The sequence below is a fragment of the Theropithecus gelada genome, chromosome 16, assembly GCF_003255815.1.
Source record: "Theropithecus gelada isolate Dixy chromosome 16, Tgel_1.0, whole genome shotgun sequence".
In the NCBI taxonomy this organism is placed as follows: Eukaryota; Metazoa; Chordata; class Mammalia; order Primates; family Cercopithecidae; genus Theropithecus; species Theropithecus gelada.
This window is the reverse complement of record NC_037684.1, coordinates 29,137,273-29,152,438: the sequence shown is the minus strand read 5'-3', so window position 1 is coordinate 29,152,438 and position 15,166 is coordinate 29,137,273. Positions and strand designations below refer to the sequence as shown.

At 36.9% G+C, this 15,166-nt stretch overlaps 2 protein-coding genes across 2 annotated transcripts in view; one reads left to right on the top strand and one right to left on the bottom strand.

Moving 5' to 3' along the window:
* Positions 1–15,166, bottom strand: part of LOC112609465 (keratin-associated protein 4-4-like) — a 100,599-nt gene that overhangs the window by 70,171 nt on the left and 15,262 nt on the right. The window lies entirely within an intron of this gene.
* On the top strand, positions 14,787–15,164 carry LOC112609200 (keratin-associated protein 4-12-like; the record flags this gene model as incomplete). Its single annotated transcript, XM_025361713.1, has 1 exon — positions 14,787–15,164. A coding segment is annotated over exon 1 (378 nt), but the record flags the coding sequence as incomplete, so codon positions are not given.

Genomic DNA, 15,166 nt, shown 5'->3' with positions numbered 1-15,166 from the left:
GAAGAGAGAATGGAGAAGTAATAAACAAAGAGATACTGGAGGGCAATTTGAAACAATTGATAACTTCAAGTCACAGATTCTAGAATGTCTCTGAACCCAAGCAGAGTGAATAAAAACAAAAACCACATGTAGACATATCAAGGAAAGTTGTTGAAAACCAAAGATAAGGACTTCATGTCTAAAACACCAAAAGCAATGGCAACAAAAGCCAAAATTGACAAATGGGATCTAATTAAACTAAAGAGCTTCTGCACAGCAAAAGAAACTACCATCAGAGTGAACAGGCAACCTACAGAATGGAAGAAAATTTTTGCAATCTACTGACAAAGGGCTAATATCCAGAACCTACAAAGAGCTCAAACAAATTTACAAGAAAAAATCAAACAACTCCATCAAAAAGTGGGCAAAGGATATGAACAGACACTTCTCAAAAGAAGACATTTATGCAGCCAACAGACACATGAAAAAATGCTCATCATCACTCGCCATCAGAGAAATGCAAATCAAAACCACAATGAGATACCATCTCACACCAGTTAGAATGGCAATCATTAAAAAGTCAGGAAACAACAGGTGCTGAAGAGGATGTGGTGAAATAGGAACACTTTTACACTGTTGGTGGGACTGTAAACTAGTTCAACCATTGTGGAAGACAGTGTAGCGATTCCTCAAGGATCTAGAACTAGAAATACCATTTGACCCAGCCATCCCATTACTGGGTATATACCCAAAGGATTATAAATCATGCTGCTATAAAGACACATGCACACGTACATTTATTGCAGCACTATTCACAATAGCAAAGACTTGGAACCAACCCAAGTGTCCAGCAATGACAGACTGGATTAAGAAAATGACAGACTGGATTAAGAAAATGTGGCACATATACACCACATGTACACCTAGATCTAGGTTTGTTGTTTTTTTTTTTTTTTTTTTTTTTTGAGACAGAGTCTCGCTCCATCACCAGGCTGGAGTGCAGTGGCCCGATCTCAGCTCACTGCAACCTCCACTTCCTGGGTTCAAGCAATTCTTCTGCTTCAGCCTCCCAAGTGGCTGGGACTACAGGCACGCACCACCACCCCCAGATAATTTTTGTATTTTTAGTAGTGACAGGGTTTCACCATGTTTGCCAGGATGGTTTTGATCTTCTGATCTTGTCATCTGCCTGTCTCGGCCTCCCAAAGTGCTGGGATTACAGGCGTGAGCCACCACGCCCAGCCCATCATCCAGATTTTAAGTCCCACATGCATTAGGTATTTGTCCTAATGCTCTCCCTCCCCTTGCCCCTCACCCGCCGATTTCCATTTTTTGTTTACCTTCTAAACCCGTTTATACATAGTCTCCTTCAGAATCTTCAGTTATCTCAATTCCTGAGGCTATAGTCCCTTTTCCTGTGTCTACTAGACTACTCATGATAAATTATTTTCTTACATATTTTGTAATATTTGCTTGTGCATTTATCTTATGCAGAAATTGACCCCTGTGGGGCATCCCATGCAATCTGTGTGTGGTTTCTTAGAAGTTTATTTTTCCTTACGCTTAATGCTTTTTTGTATATTTTTTCTTTTGGGGGTTTTTTTCTGTGTGCTCTTCCTTTTGCTCTTGTTTCTGATTATTTCAAGGACATGTACTATTTGGTATCAGCAGTTTCTCACCTTGAGATTCCTCCACTATGCATATAGTGTGAGTTAGGAAGCTTGGTGATATTGCATAGTTTAGTTGTTCATGACTCTATTACCACATAAAATTCCTGTGGGCAGACTAAGATTGTCTTGTCTCCATCTTATGCACAAGAATGCTTTCAGAATGTAACTTTAAGTTTACATTCTTCTCTTTTGACATCAAAAGAGGTCTTGGCATCATGAGAACAATCTGCCCAAATAGCATTCTTAAGAATGTAAATTTTATATAAGGGTCTTACTTTCTAGATCCTGCCTTGTGATAATTTCAGGTCCCATTTCTTGTACCTGCCTGAGTTTTAACCACCAGCCTCCAATTCTGAGGGCATCTAACCAGATGCCAAACCTTCCCACAGGCCACAGGACATCAGCTAGTGTTTGCCATTTGAGCTCCCTCTTAGTTTCTGACAAATGAGAATTTTTCTCTACTTTTCTCAAGTTCAACTACATGATTGATTTTTTTTTAATTTTTGAAGCATTTATATTTACTTGTACCAGGAAGTGGGTCTGTCAGTATCAACTCAGTCAGCTACATTGCCAGAAATTCTTTATTTTCAGAGACCCAAGGAGATGAAAGATTTACCGTGTTAGAAATATTTTTAAATGGTTTTTTATAGTAGACACTCCTATGAAGTAAATTTTACTGTATACTTCAGCGTTTCCTCCAAAAGACCCAAACTCCTCACTCTTATTATAGTAACAGTTGTTAAATTAAGTTTAGTCTAAAGCTGACCCTTTACATATTTTGGGTTTGGCATAAAGGTTTCTCCATGCATAGTAAATTGTAACCTAACCGAATATGTAAACAAACTGTGACATACCATTCCAACAAGTATCCAAGTCCACAGCAGCCCAGTTCTGGTCAATCACAGGGGCCAACTGTTTAAACCATGTTCAACTAAGGCAAACATTGAGCTCTAACCAACCCAGCTATTTCTGTCCCTCACTTTGGTTTTATGTACATCACTTTCCTTTTCCTTTTTTTTCTTTTTTTTTTTTTTTAGATTAGGGTTACTTTTAATAATTGAAGTGTGTGATCATAATATTCAGATATTTAATATTAATATTAAATTAATATTCAGATATTTAATAGAACGTCATATGGTCTCAGTTGCAACTACTCAAATCACTTTCCTTTTTCTATCCATAAATATTTAAACAAATGGCAGCCAAGGAGTTGCTCTGAACCTGTGCTGGTCTGGGAGCTGCCCAATTCATGAATTGTTCTTTGATGAATGAAAATCTGTTAAATTTAATTTGTCTAAATTTTTCTGTTAACATCCCAAAGAAAACATACTTTTCCAATCCTAATTCATTTTATTTTTAAACATTTTTTTCATTTTTGAAAATATTTCAAACTTATAGAATAGTTATAAGAGTAAAGAATTCCTTATGCCATATAGTCTTCACCTAGATTCAACATTTGACCATGCTGGATTTCTCTCTCTCTCTAGAGAGATTACATGGATAGAGATAGACTTATGTCCTAAGACTAAGGACATTTTCATGTATAACCACAGTAAAGATATCAATTAAACTAGATGTTGATGCAATATTATTACCTAATATACATGCTATATCCAAATGTTGCCATTTTTCCAATAATATCCTATCGAGCAATTTTTATCCATGTTCGTACATTGCATTTAGCTATCATATCTCCTTAGTTTATTTAGACCTGAAACACTTGCTTAGACTGTCTTTATATTAGATGGCGCTAATATTTTTGAAGACAGCAGGCCAGTCATTATGTGGAGTATTTCTTAGTCTGAGTTTATCTGATGTTTCCTCATGCTTATATTCAGGTTTTGCATTTTAACAGAAATACTGCATAAGTAATGTGTCCTTTCAGTGTGTGACTTCAGGAGACGCATGCTAGTTTGTCCATTATCAATGCTGCTAACTTTGATCCTGTGATTAAGGGTATGTTCTCAAGTTTCTCCACAGTAAAGTTAACATTTTCCCTTTGAAATTAATAAATAGATATTGGGAAAATATTTTGAAGTGTGCAAATATCCTGCTCCCCATCAAACTTCCACCCAATAACTATAGTATTCATTGATGATATTTACTTGATCGAGTTTTATTATAATGGTTGTAAATGGTGATTTGAAACTCCTTTGTTCCTTCTGCATTTACTCATTGACATTCTACTGTCATGGATAACTTTCTCATCTTCCTTTTTTTTAACTTCTCCATTTAATTCATATCAATATGGACTCATCAGTCCTTAGTTTTATTTGATGGGTTGTAATCTATTACTGCCAATATTCATTTTGGTGCCCAAGCTGTCCCATATTAGGCCAGTGAGAGTTTATTCAGAGTAGCTCCAAATGCCTATTCATATTTTAAAACAATAAGTCATTGGTAACAGTTTCAAATTGAATAAAGGAAATGATACCTGGTGCATACTTTGAAGAAGTCTAGAGAGTCCACTATCTAATGAATATTTATGACTCACAAATAGAATATGTCTTCCTCATTGCACACAGGTAACTAACTCAGAAAGATGAGCTTGTTTTTTTTTAATTTCCCTACTCTAATATCTGCTTCTCTTTGACAGCAAAAGAGATCTTGGCATCATGAGAACAATTTGCCCAAACAGGATCATGGCATGATACACAGATCACAGGTACATACCAGTGACTGAATCCATGTGACGGGCCATCCTGAGAAGACACAGTAGACAAACAAAGAAATAGGTGAGATAATTCTGTGAGAAAATCCAGATTGGAATATCTTAACACACTAGGAAAGGGAAATCATATTTTCCTTCATCTTAAGATATTAAACCAGAAAAACTTAATGATCTAATTTCATGAATAATGTTTCCATAGGTGAGTTTTAAGCTTTCCCTCTACTCTCTAAAGATCTGAGAATTTGAGTCCCTGGAAAAACAGTGACAGCAGACAGATCAACAGGAGAAAAGGCATACAAATTTATTTATGCATATGCAGAGCCTCACAAACTATAAGACTTGAAGAAAGGCCAATGATTGAAGTTTGTATAGCATCAGAATAGGGTCTTGGGGTTTCTTAGGGGAGGTGTCCACAAGCTATGGGAAGGTAAGGGGAAGAAATACATGGTGAACAAAGGCTGTCTTGCTATGTAGGTAAAGTCCTTCAGGCAAAGCCTCTCTAGGGTGATGTCAACTTTTAGCCTCTTTTCCTGTTATATATCTTTCCTGGATGTCTTCAGGCAGATATGGGAACCTCAGAGAAAACCTCTGCTTATAGCTGCTGTTCTCCACAATTCCCCAGTCAACATACCAAAGAATCATATTTTGGGGTTTGGTTTTCTGAGCCCCAACATCTCCATAAGAAAATAAAGTAGGAAATGATTCAGGATATGGTCACAGCAGCTTCAGCAGAGTACAAAAAAGGACAGGTAGCAAAGGGACTTTCAAATTTACTAAGCTCACTGTCTTACTAATATGTATATTTAGAATTGTTATATCTTCTCGTTCAATTGATCCTTTTATTATTATATAATGACCTCCTTTCTCTGTTTTTACTGTTGTTGATTTTAAGTTTGTTTTATCTGCTATAAGTATAGCTACTCCTGCTGGAAAAATAAGCTCATAATGGTCAAAATTGAGACATAGCAGTATAAAAGCCTTGAATTTTAAAGAAAAACATAATAATTATTGAAAGAAAAATAATCATTTGAACATCCAGGCAAATGTCCATGTCAACTAGAAGGAAATAAAACTAGCTTGTTTTCACACATTTTGATGAAAATATCGGAAGATAATAGAGTAACACTCAAGGAAAGAAAATGTGAGGCAAAGATTTTAAATTCAGCCAAACTGAACTTCAGGTATAAAGACCACAAACAAACTATTATAAGCATTAAAAAACCCAGTGAATATTCTCCCCCATGGGTGTATCCTGAAGAATTTATTAACAAGCGAACTTCATAAAATCAAATGACTAAAGATACTGGAAGGACATCTACATGAGGTCTGGATCTATATATATCCTTTGGAACTAAGAACAAGAATGAACAATAAGCCTAAGATAGGAAGTGTGATATATAACAGCTATGTACTGACAATGTCGATATAGCACAACTGCCAAAAGAGGAAGGAAAAGGAGAGCAAATACATAAAGCAGAAGTTTGCTGATTGCCTTATGGGTATTAACCAGGAATTCAAATCTCATGCTCAGGGAGTGAGGAATAAAGAAGTAACTAGATAATTTCAATATTTCTGTAAGCAGAGAATCCACTGACAGTAGCTAAAAAATAGAGCTCATGAGGTATATAAAGGTTAACCATTAGTACAAAATACAAATATTCCTAAATACCAAAAGGCATGCTGAGAAAGAGAGAATTTAAAAGGTGAAAGATTAGAAGTTTAAAAGTGAAAGACAGAGAGATAGAAAGATAGAGACAGAGAGGAGAGAGAGAAATATTTAACAAATATATAAAGATAATTTATTATATATCACTATTATATATAGGTATAATAAAAATGACATAATTAAAGTTAAGCATATTGATTATATCCATACATATAATAGGCTCAACTCACTTTAAAAAAGATTTTCAGATTAGCTTGTGAAAAGGAAAACTCAACATTATGCCATCTATAAAGAGACGCAAGTGAATCAACAAGCATCAGAAGGTTAAAAGTGAAAAGGTAAAGACAGGGATGCATATAATGAAAATGCAAATGGAAGAACGCAGAGGCCACAATTCTTATATCCCACAAGTTAGACTTACATAAAAAGCATTGCAGAAGACAAAGTAGGAAAAGGTATTATGCTAAAGGCTACAATCAACATATAAATACAGAGATAAAACTTCACAAACAGAAGCTACAGGTAATATAAGAATAAAAATGAGACAAGCCAATAATCAAATATTCTAATCTACTATGGAATTAATGAGAGAACCTGTGGAGAAAAAATAATGAGAATAGAGAATAAGTAAATGAAATAATAAGGTAGATCTTATAGGGATTTATTGACTATCACTTGCTTTCAAGTCAAGAATATTATTTTAATAGCAAAAGCCTGGAAACAACCCAGATGCCCATCAGGAGGAGACTGGCTAAGTAACCTATATTATATCCACAAAACAGGATACTTTTTCATTGAAAATGGAGTGAGGAATATGTGAACATACTCCTGTGCAATAAACAATATGTCACCACAAGTGATGAAAAGTGAATTGAAACAAAGCATTTAGAGTATGTGACCACTTATCTAATAAATAAAGAAGATATAAATATGTAAACACAGACACACTTATATTTAAAATAAAGATGTCAAGAAAAACCTTAAATTTAAAAAATGATGATTTATGGGGAAAGGAGAGAATATAAGGAGGGAACAGAAATAGAAGAAAAACCTCCTTCAATATGCCTCATTTTGTAGAATTTATTTTGGAACCATAAAGATTTTGTGTAGGCCAGGCCTGCATCACGCCTGTAATCCCAGCACTTTGGGAGGCCAAAGTGGGTGGATCATGAGGTCAAAAGATCGACACCATCCTGGCCAACATGGTGAAACCTCGTCTCTACTAAAAATACAAAAATTAGCTGGGCGTGGTGGCGTGCACCTGTAATCCTAGCTACTTGGGAGGCAGAGGCAGAAGAATCGCTTGAACCCAGGAGGTGGAGTTTGCCATGAGCCGAGATTGTGCCACTGCACTCTGGCCTGGCGACAGAGCGAGACTCTGTCAAAAAAAAAAAAAAAAAAAAAAGATTTTGTGTAATTACAAAACAAAATTAAATTTAAAAATAATATCTAAATTTTAAAAAAATTGATGATGTACTCATTTTCAAGCATGATGATAAAACCATATGAATAAAGTATTCATCTTGGGTGTTTAACCATCCAGCTGGACACACATAGATAAACACCTTCAGGTTACAGTCGGATGTGCTGAGTTAGAGTGCTTTGCAGCATAATGTCAGCCATAAAGGAGGAGATGAGACTTCAGTAAAATAATAGGCTAAGGGAAACATCAGAGAGGAGAGGGAATCTGGGCTGGAACTTAAAGGAAGAATAAGAATGTATTGCATTTATATGGAAAAAGGAACATTCTAAGGAGATGTAACAGCACAATCGAAGGTGCGGAATTACTATTGCTTATAGTAAGACTCTTACAGGACACAGTCACTTTAATTCACTTCTGTATAAACTCACAGAGAGTACTGAGAACCTCATGTGTTCTTTGAGACTAAAGATCAAGACTATAATTACCAAGCATTCAACAGAAGATCTGGCACGTGGCAAGCACTGTCATACAGTAGCTGTGTATGTTATCTCATTTTTCACTGAAAGTACCTGAAATTTGGCTGACCACGGTGGTTCACACCTGTAGTCCCAGCACTTTGGGAGGCTGAGGCAAGTGGATCACTCGACGCCAGGAGTTTGAGACCAGCCAGGCCAACTTGACAAAACCTCATCACTACTAAAAATACATAGTTAGCCAGGTGTGGTGGCACATGCCTGTAATCCCAGCTACTTGGGAGACTGAGACATGAGAATCGCTTGAGCTGGGAGGTGAAGGTTGCAGTGAGCCAAGATCATGCCATGGTACTCCAGTCAGGGCAACAGAGTGAGACTCTGTCAACAAAAGGAAGAAAAGAAAGAAAGGAAGGAAGGAAGGAAGGGCAAGAAAGGAAGGAAGGAAGGAAGGAGAGGAAACTGAAACACATAATGCTTGTTTTGAACCCTAATCTTATGATAATTCAAATTTTTGCCAAAACCTTTCCTTTTATTGTATTATATTTCAGTGCCTATGAACACTTAAGAGTAAGGCTTATCTTTTTTCTGCATAGTGTTGCAACAGGATTTTTTAAATTTTTGTTATTTTATTTTTCCATAAATTATTCAGGTACAGGTGGTATCTGGTTACATGAGTAAGTTCTTTAGTGGTGATGTGTGAGATTTTGGTGCACCCATCACCCAAGCAGTATACACTGCACGATACTTGTAGTCTTTTATCCCTCAACCACTGCCCATTCTTCCCCCAAAATCCATTGTATCATTCTCATGCCTTTGCATCCTCATAGTTTAGCTCCCACATATCAGTGACAACACACAATGTTTGGTTTTCCATTCCTGAGTTACTTCACTTAGAATAATAGTCTCCAATCTCATTCAGGCCACTGCAAATGCTGCTCATTCATTCCTTTTTATGGCTGAGTAGTATTCCATCATACACACACACACACACACACACACACACACCCCACAGTTTCTTTATGCACTTGTTAATTGATGGGCATTTGGGTTGGTTCCATGATTTTGAAATTGTGAATTGTGCTGCTATAAACATGGGTGTGTAAGTATCTTTTTCGAATCATGACTTTTTTTCCTCTGGACATATAGCCAGTAGTGGGATTGCTGGATCAAATGGTAGTTCTGCCATCTGTTCTACTTTTAGTTCTTTAAGAAATCTCCACACTGTTTTCCATAGAGGTTGTACTATTTTACATTCCCATTAGCAGTGGAAAGTGTTCCCTGATCACCACATCCATGCCAATATCTACTGGGTTTTTTTTGTTTTTGTTTTTTTGTTTTTTTCTTTTTTGTTTTATTTTGGCCATTCTTGCAGGAGTAAGGTGGTATCACATTGTGGTTTTGATTTGCATTTCCCCGATCATTAGTGATTCTGAGCATTTTTTCATATATTTGTTGACCATTTGTCTATCTGCTTTTGAGAATTGCCTATTCATGTCCTTATCCCACTTTTTGATGGGATTTTTTTTTCTTACTGATTTGAGTTCATTGTGGATTCTGGATGTTAGTCCTTTGTCAGATGTATAGATTGTGAAGATTTTCTCCCATTCTGTGGGTTGTCTGTTTACTCCGCTGACTGTTTCTTTTCCCATGCAAAAGTTTAATTAGGTCCTAGTCATTTATCTTTGTTTCATTTGCTTTTGGGTTCTTGGTCATGAAATCCTTGCCTAAGTCAATAACTAGAGGGAATTTTCCAATGTTATCTTCCACAGTTTTTATAGCTTCAGGTCTCAGGTTTAAGTCTTTAATCCATCTTGAGTTGATTTTTGTATAAAATGAGAGATGAGGATCCAGTTTCATTCTCCTACATGTGGCTGGCCAATTATCCCAGCACCATTTGTTGAAAATGGTGTCCTTTTCCCATTTTATGTTTTTGTTTGCTTTGTCGAAGATCAGTTGGCTATAAGTATTTGAGTTTGTTTCTGGGTTCTCTGTTATGTTCCATTGATCCCTGTGCCTATTTTTATACCAGTACCACACTGTTTTGGTGCTATGGCCTTACAGTATAGTTTGAAATCAGATAGTGTGATGCCTCCAGATTTGTTACTTTTGCTTAGTCTTTCTTTGGTTATGTGGGCTCCTTTTTGGTTCCATATGAATTTTAGAATTGTTTTTTCCAACTCTGTGAAGAATGATGGTGGTATTTTGATGCAGATGGCATTGAATTTGTAGACTGCTTTTGGCAGTATGATCATTTTCACAATATAGATTCTACTCATTTTGTCAAATGCTTTTTCTGAATCTGTTGAGATGATCATGTGATTGCTGTTTTTAATTTTGTTTGTATGGTGTATCACATTTATTGACTTGCATATGTTAAACCATCCCTGCATCCCTGGTATGAAACCTACTTGATTATGGTGGATTATCTTTTTGATATGCTGTTGGATTCAGTTAGCTAGTATTTTGTTAAGGATTTTAGCATCTATGTTCATCAAGGATATTGATCTGTAGTTTTCTTTTTTGGTTGTGTCATTTTCTGGTTTTGGTATTAAGGGTGATGCTGGCTTCATAGAATGAATTAGGGAGGATTCCTTCTTTCTCTATCTTGTGGAATAGCCTCAAAAGGATTGGTATCAATTCTTCTTTGAATGTCTAGTAGAATTCTGCTGTGAATCTGTCTGGTCCTAGACTTTCTTTTGTTGGTAATTTTTAAATTACCATTCAATCTCACTGGTGGTTATTGGTCTGTTCAGGGTAGCTAATTCTTCCCAATTTAAGTTAGGAGGGTTGTATTTTCCCAGGAATTCATCCATCTCTTCTAGGTTTTCTAGTTTCTGTGTGCAAAGGTGTTCATAGCAGCCTTGAATGATCTTTTGTATTTCAGTGGTGTCAGTTGTAATAGCTCCCGTTTCAATTCTTAGTGAGTTTATTTAGATTTTTTATCCTCTTTTCTTGCTTAATCTTGCTAATGTACCATCATTCAAAGTTGACCAAAGTATTTTTTTTTTAAAATTTCTGTCAATATGAACCTGTGAGTTCCAGTTCATATCCCCATTAGTGCTCAAATAACAAACTTCAAGTTGGTCTCCGGCTACTTTTGATGTGAATCTAGTAGATTTGTTTGTTTTGTATATAATAAGATATTCCAGGTTCATTTGTGTATTTCCTTACCCACACTTATATTCAGCCATTTCTCCAAGGAACCCCCGTTCCCTTGTAGTGAATATGGCATTTGGGACCAAAGACTGAAATGTAAAAATGATGAGTATTACTAAATTGATTATTTTCTCTCAACTTTTTCAGTGTCCCCAACCAGAAAATATTACTTAAAAAATAAAGTATATCAGCGTTTCTACTGATAATTACAGGATTTTACTTAACCTCATATCTTTTTCCCAAATCTCTCTTCTTCCTTGCCAAAAATAATAGTTCCTTGGTGTAATTACTCATTTTCTTTATTACATAATGCTTGCACAACAATCTTGGAATAATATTGCCAATACTAATAACAACAGTATAGTTATTTCAAACAAACTTAACAGGTTTTTGAAAAAACATTTTGGCCTTGGGATAGTTAATTTCTCTGAAGTTATGCCTGGACATACAGTTAGATTCCATTGTTGCTGTGGTGGTTTTAGTGATTTTGAGAGATTTTTAAAATTTAATATTTTTATAAATATGTGAAATATTTATATGGGTGCAAAGTCAAAGCTACAGTAAAAGATACATTCAAAAATAATCTAGTGTCTGTTTCTATCTTCTCTGTTCTATTCCCTCCATCCTCTATGGGTCAACTTTTAAAAAACAAATAGAGGCCATGTGCGGTGGCTCATGCCTGTAATCCCAACACTTTGCGAGGCTGAGGCAGGTGGATCACAAAGTCAGGTGTTCAAGACCAGGCTGGCCAAGATGGTGAAACCCCATCTCTATTAAAAATACAAAAATTAACCAAGCGTGGTAGTGGGCGCCTGTAATCCAGTTACACAGGAGGCTGAGGTGGAGAATTGCTTGAACACGGGAGGTGGAGGTTGCAGTGAGCCGAGATCACACCACTGCACTCCAGCCTGGGTGACAAAGTGAGACTCCGTCTCAAACAACAACAACAACAACAAAACAAAATATGGTTGATTCTTCCATTATTTTTTCTTTGTTTTTCAGCTACATTAAGTTACAATTGACATATACTTAAAATGCACAGTTTGATGTTTTGACAGAAGTCCCTCTTTCCTGTTTTCTCATCTCCTCTCTCTCTATTCTTCTGTCATTTTTTAAAGTGTAAGCAAATATGCTTTCAATATTTATATCCTGGATTTTTAAAACATATTGTTGTAGAACAATTGTACACATTTTTCTCCACTGCTTTATTGTCTCTTAACAATATCTACTGGCAATTAATTTATAGCAGCCTATAGAGACACTCCTTATTCCTTTTGACAGCTGCATAGTACTCCACCATGGGAAGGCATCACAGTTTATTCATCAGTACCCTATTGAAGGACACCCGGTTGTATCCAGTATTGTTGTAGGTTTTAGTTTTTTTCCCAAATAGAACTGTTATGAATCATCTTGTGCAACATCTTTCATATATTTACCTGAGTATCTTTGAGATATTTTATGGAATTGGGATAGCTGAGTCAAAGAATAAGTCTGCTAGTTATTTCCAAACCTTCACAAGAAAAATGCGAGCATGCCTATTTTCACATCATCTCACTTCCAGAGAATGCTGTCAGATTTTGCATTTTTGACAATCTAACAGGTGAGAAGTGTCATACCATATTATTTCATTTCTCTTATAATGCATGAGATTGAGTATATTTATATGGTGGTGAAATATTTGCATTTTATTTTTCCATTAGGCTGTTGGTCTGTTTTCTATCTATTTTCAGAAGTCTTTTTTCCTTCTTCTTCTGTCACCCACACTGGAGGGCAGTGGTGCAATTTTGGCTCACTGCAACCTCCACCTCCTGGACCCAAGCAATCTTCCCACCTCAGCTTCCCGAGTAGCTGGGACCACAGATGCATGCCACCTCGCCAATTTTTTTCTTCTTTTTTTGTGGTTTTTTTTTTGTAGAGATGGGGTTTTACCAAGTTAACCAAGTTGGTCTCAAACTCTTAAACTCAAGTAATCCGCCCACCTTGGCATCCCAGAGTGCTGGGATTACAGGTGTAAGCCACCGTGTCTGGTCTCAGAAGTCTTTTATATATTATTAACCCTTTTTCTGTGATATATATTGTGAGTCTGTTTTTATTATTTAGTCATTTGTGTTTTTACTTTGTTTATGATGGTTTCTTATCATGCATCTTTTTTTTTTAAATTTTTACTTTAAGTTCTGGAATACATGTGCAGAATGTGCAGGTTTGTTACATAGTTATACATGTGCCATGATGGTATGCCGCACCTATCAATCCGTCATCTAGGTTTTAAGCCCTGCATGCATTAGGCATTTGTCCTAATGCTCTCCCTACCTTTGTCCCCCACCCCCCAACAGGCTCCGGTGTGTGATGTTCCCCTCCCTGTGTCCATGTGCTCTCATTGTTCAACTCCCACTTAGGAGTGAGAACATACCATGCGTCTTTTTAATTATAAATAATTGTTTTTAAATACCAGCAGGGATTTAATTGCAAAATGTGCATGTGCAAAATGTTCCTTGAACACTCTAGGAGAGACGCACTTTCCCTATTATAGACCGTGTGACTTCAATCTATCTGGGCCTCAAGTACCTTGGAGGTAAAGAATTCAGAAAAAGTGTGTCTACATCATAGAATCTTTGTGAAGTATAAGCAAGATAACAATTATAGAGGACTCAGAAAATTCCTGACAGGTAGTAAGCACTCAACAAATTAGAACTATTAGTATTGTTTCATCTTTCACTGGGAGTGCACAGATTAAATACGTAATTGTTATTTTGTTCACTAATCACACAATTCTCTAAATAGTTGCTAAACCCTTTCCTATACATGTTTCTTATTTGTCTTGTTTAAGCATCTGTAGGACAGAAATTAAAGCTTGATTTCATTTCTCCGTGTATCAGGCAAAATATCTCCAACATACATTGTGAGAGAAAACAGCTTTTGAGTACGAGAAAATATACTTTCAATAACACTTCAGTTAAACATATTCATTGGGTATCTTGACTTACCAACAAAATAGAACAGAAATGTTCCCTATGATCCACATCTTTGAAGAACATGCCAATAATAATTTATAAAGGGACCCATCATGCTGACGTATTTTTACTTTTAAAAGCAATGAATCATTGCAGTATATCTGTTTCAAGCTGAATAGATTCAATAACATGAAACAGACAGGAATCTCAGTGGGATCTTTTCCATCTCACTGACTAGTCACAAAATTCAAAGGAATCACAGTGTTCCTCATTATACAAAAGTTACCTCCCATCACCCCCCAAATCTTTCATCCCATTTTCCTACCCACATTCTATGTGATTTATTTTTAACCTCTTTGAGAGCAGAGGAGATTTAGTCATCATAAAATCTATTCTCAACTTATTATCCAGGAGTCAAATAAATAAAGAATTAACACTTATGGAATCCAATCAAACAATGTCATGTAATGGGTCTACACATCAGAAGACACATCAGATGAAGGAAGGAGAATGAGAGCTGATTCACTTGGCTTAACCAAATTGGATAGCTCAGAATACAACAGGAAAAGGAAATGGTGCCTTTTCTATTTATAGAAATATTTACCACATAAGCACAACTATCTAATTTACTGAAAAAGAGCTGATTCTCTATTAGTAATGTGCAAACCACAAGATTATTCACATGGTCATAGTAGCTCTCAGCAGGGTATAAAAAGCAAAAGAGAGAGCAAGGAGAGATCAAACTCAGAAAACTCACTCTCCTAGAAACCCACCGAGAACCTCCACCCTCTGACACCATGGTCAGCTCCTGTTGTGGTTCCGTCTGCTCTGACCAGGGCTGTGGACTGGAGACCTGCTGCCGCCCCAGCTGCTGCCAGACCACCTGCTGCAGGACCACCTGCTGCCGCCCCAGCTGCTGCGTGTCCAGCTGCTGCAGGCCCCAGTGCTGCCAGTCTGTGTGCTGCCAGCCCACCTGCTGCCGCCCCAGCTGCTGCATCTCCAGCTGCTGCCGCCCCAGCTGCTGTGTGTCCAGCTGCTGCAGACCCCAGTGCTGCCAGTCTGTGTGCTGCCAGCCCACCTGCTGCAGGACCACTTGCTGCCGCCCCAGCTGCTGTGTGTCCAGCTGCTGCAGGCCCCAGTGCTGCCAGTCTGTGTGCTGCCAGCCCACCTGCTGCCG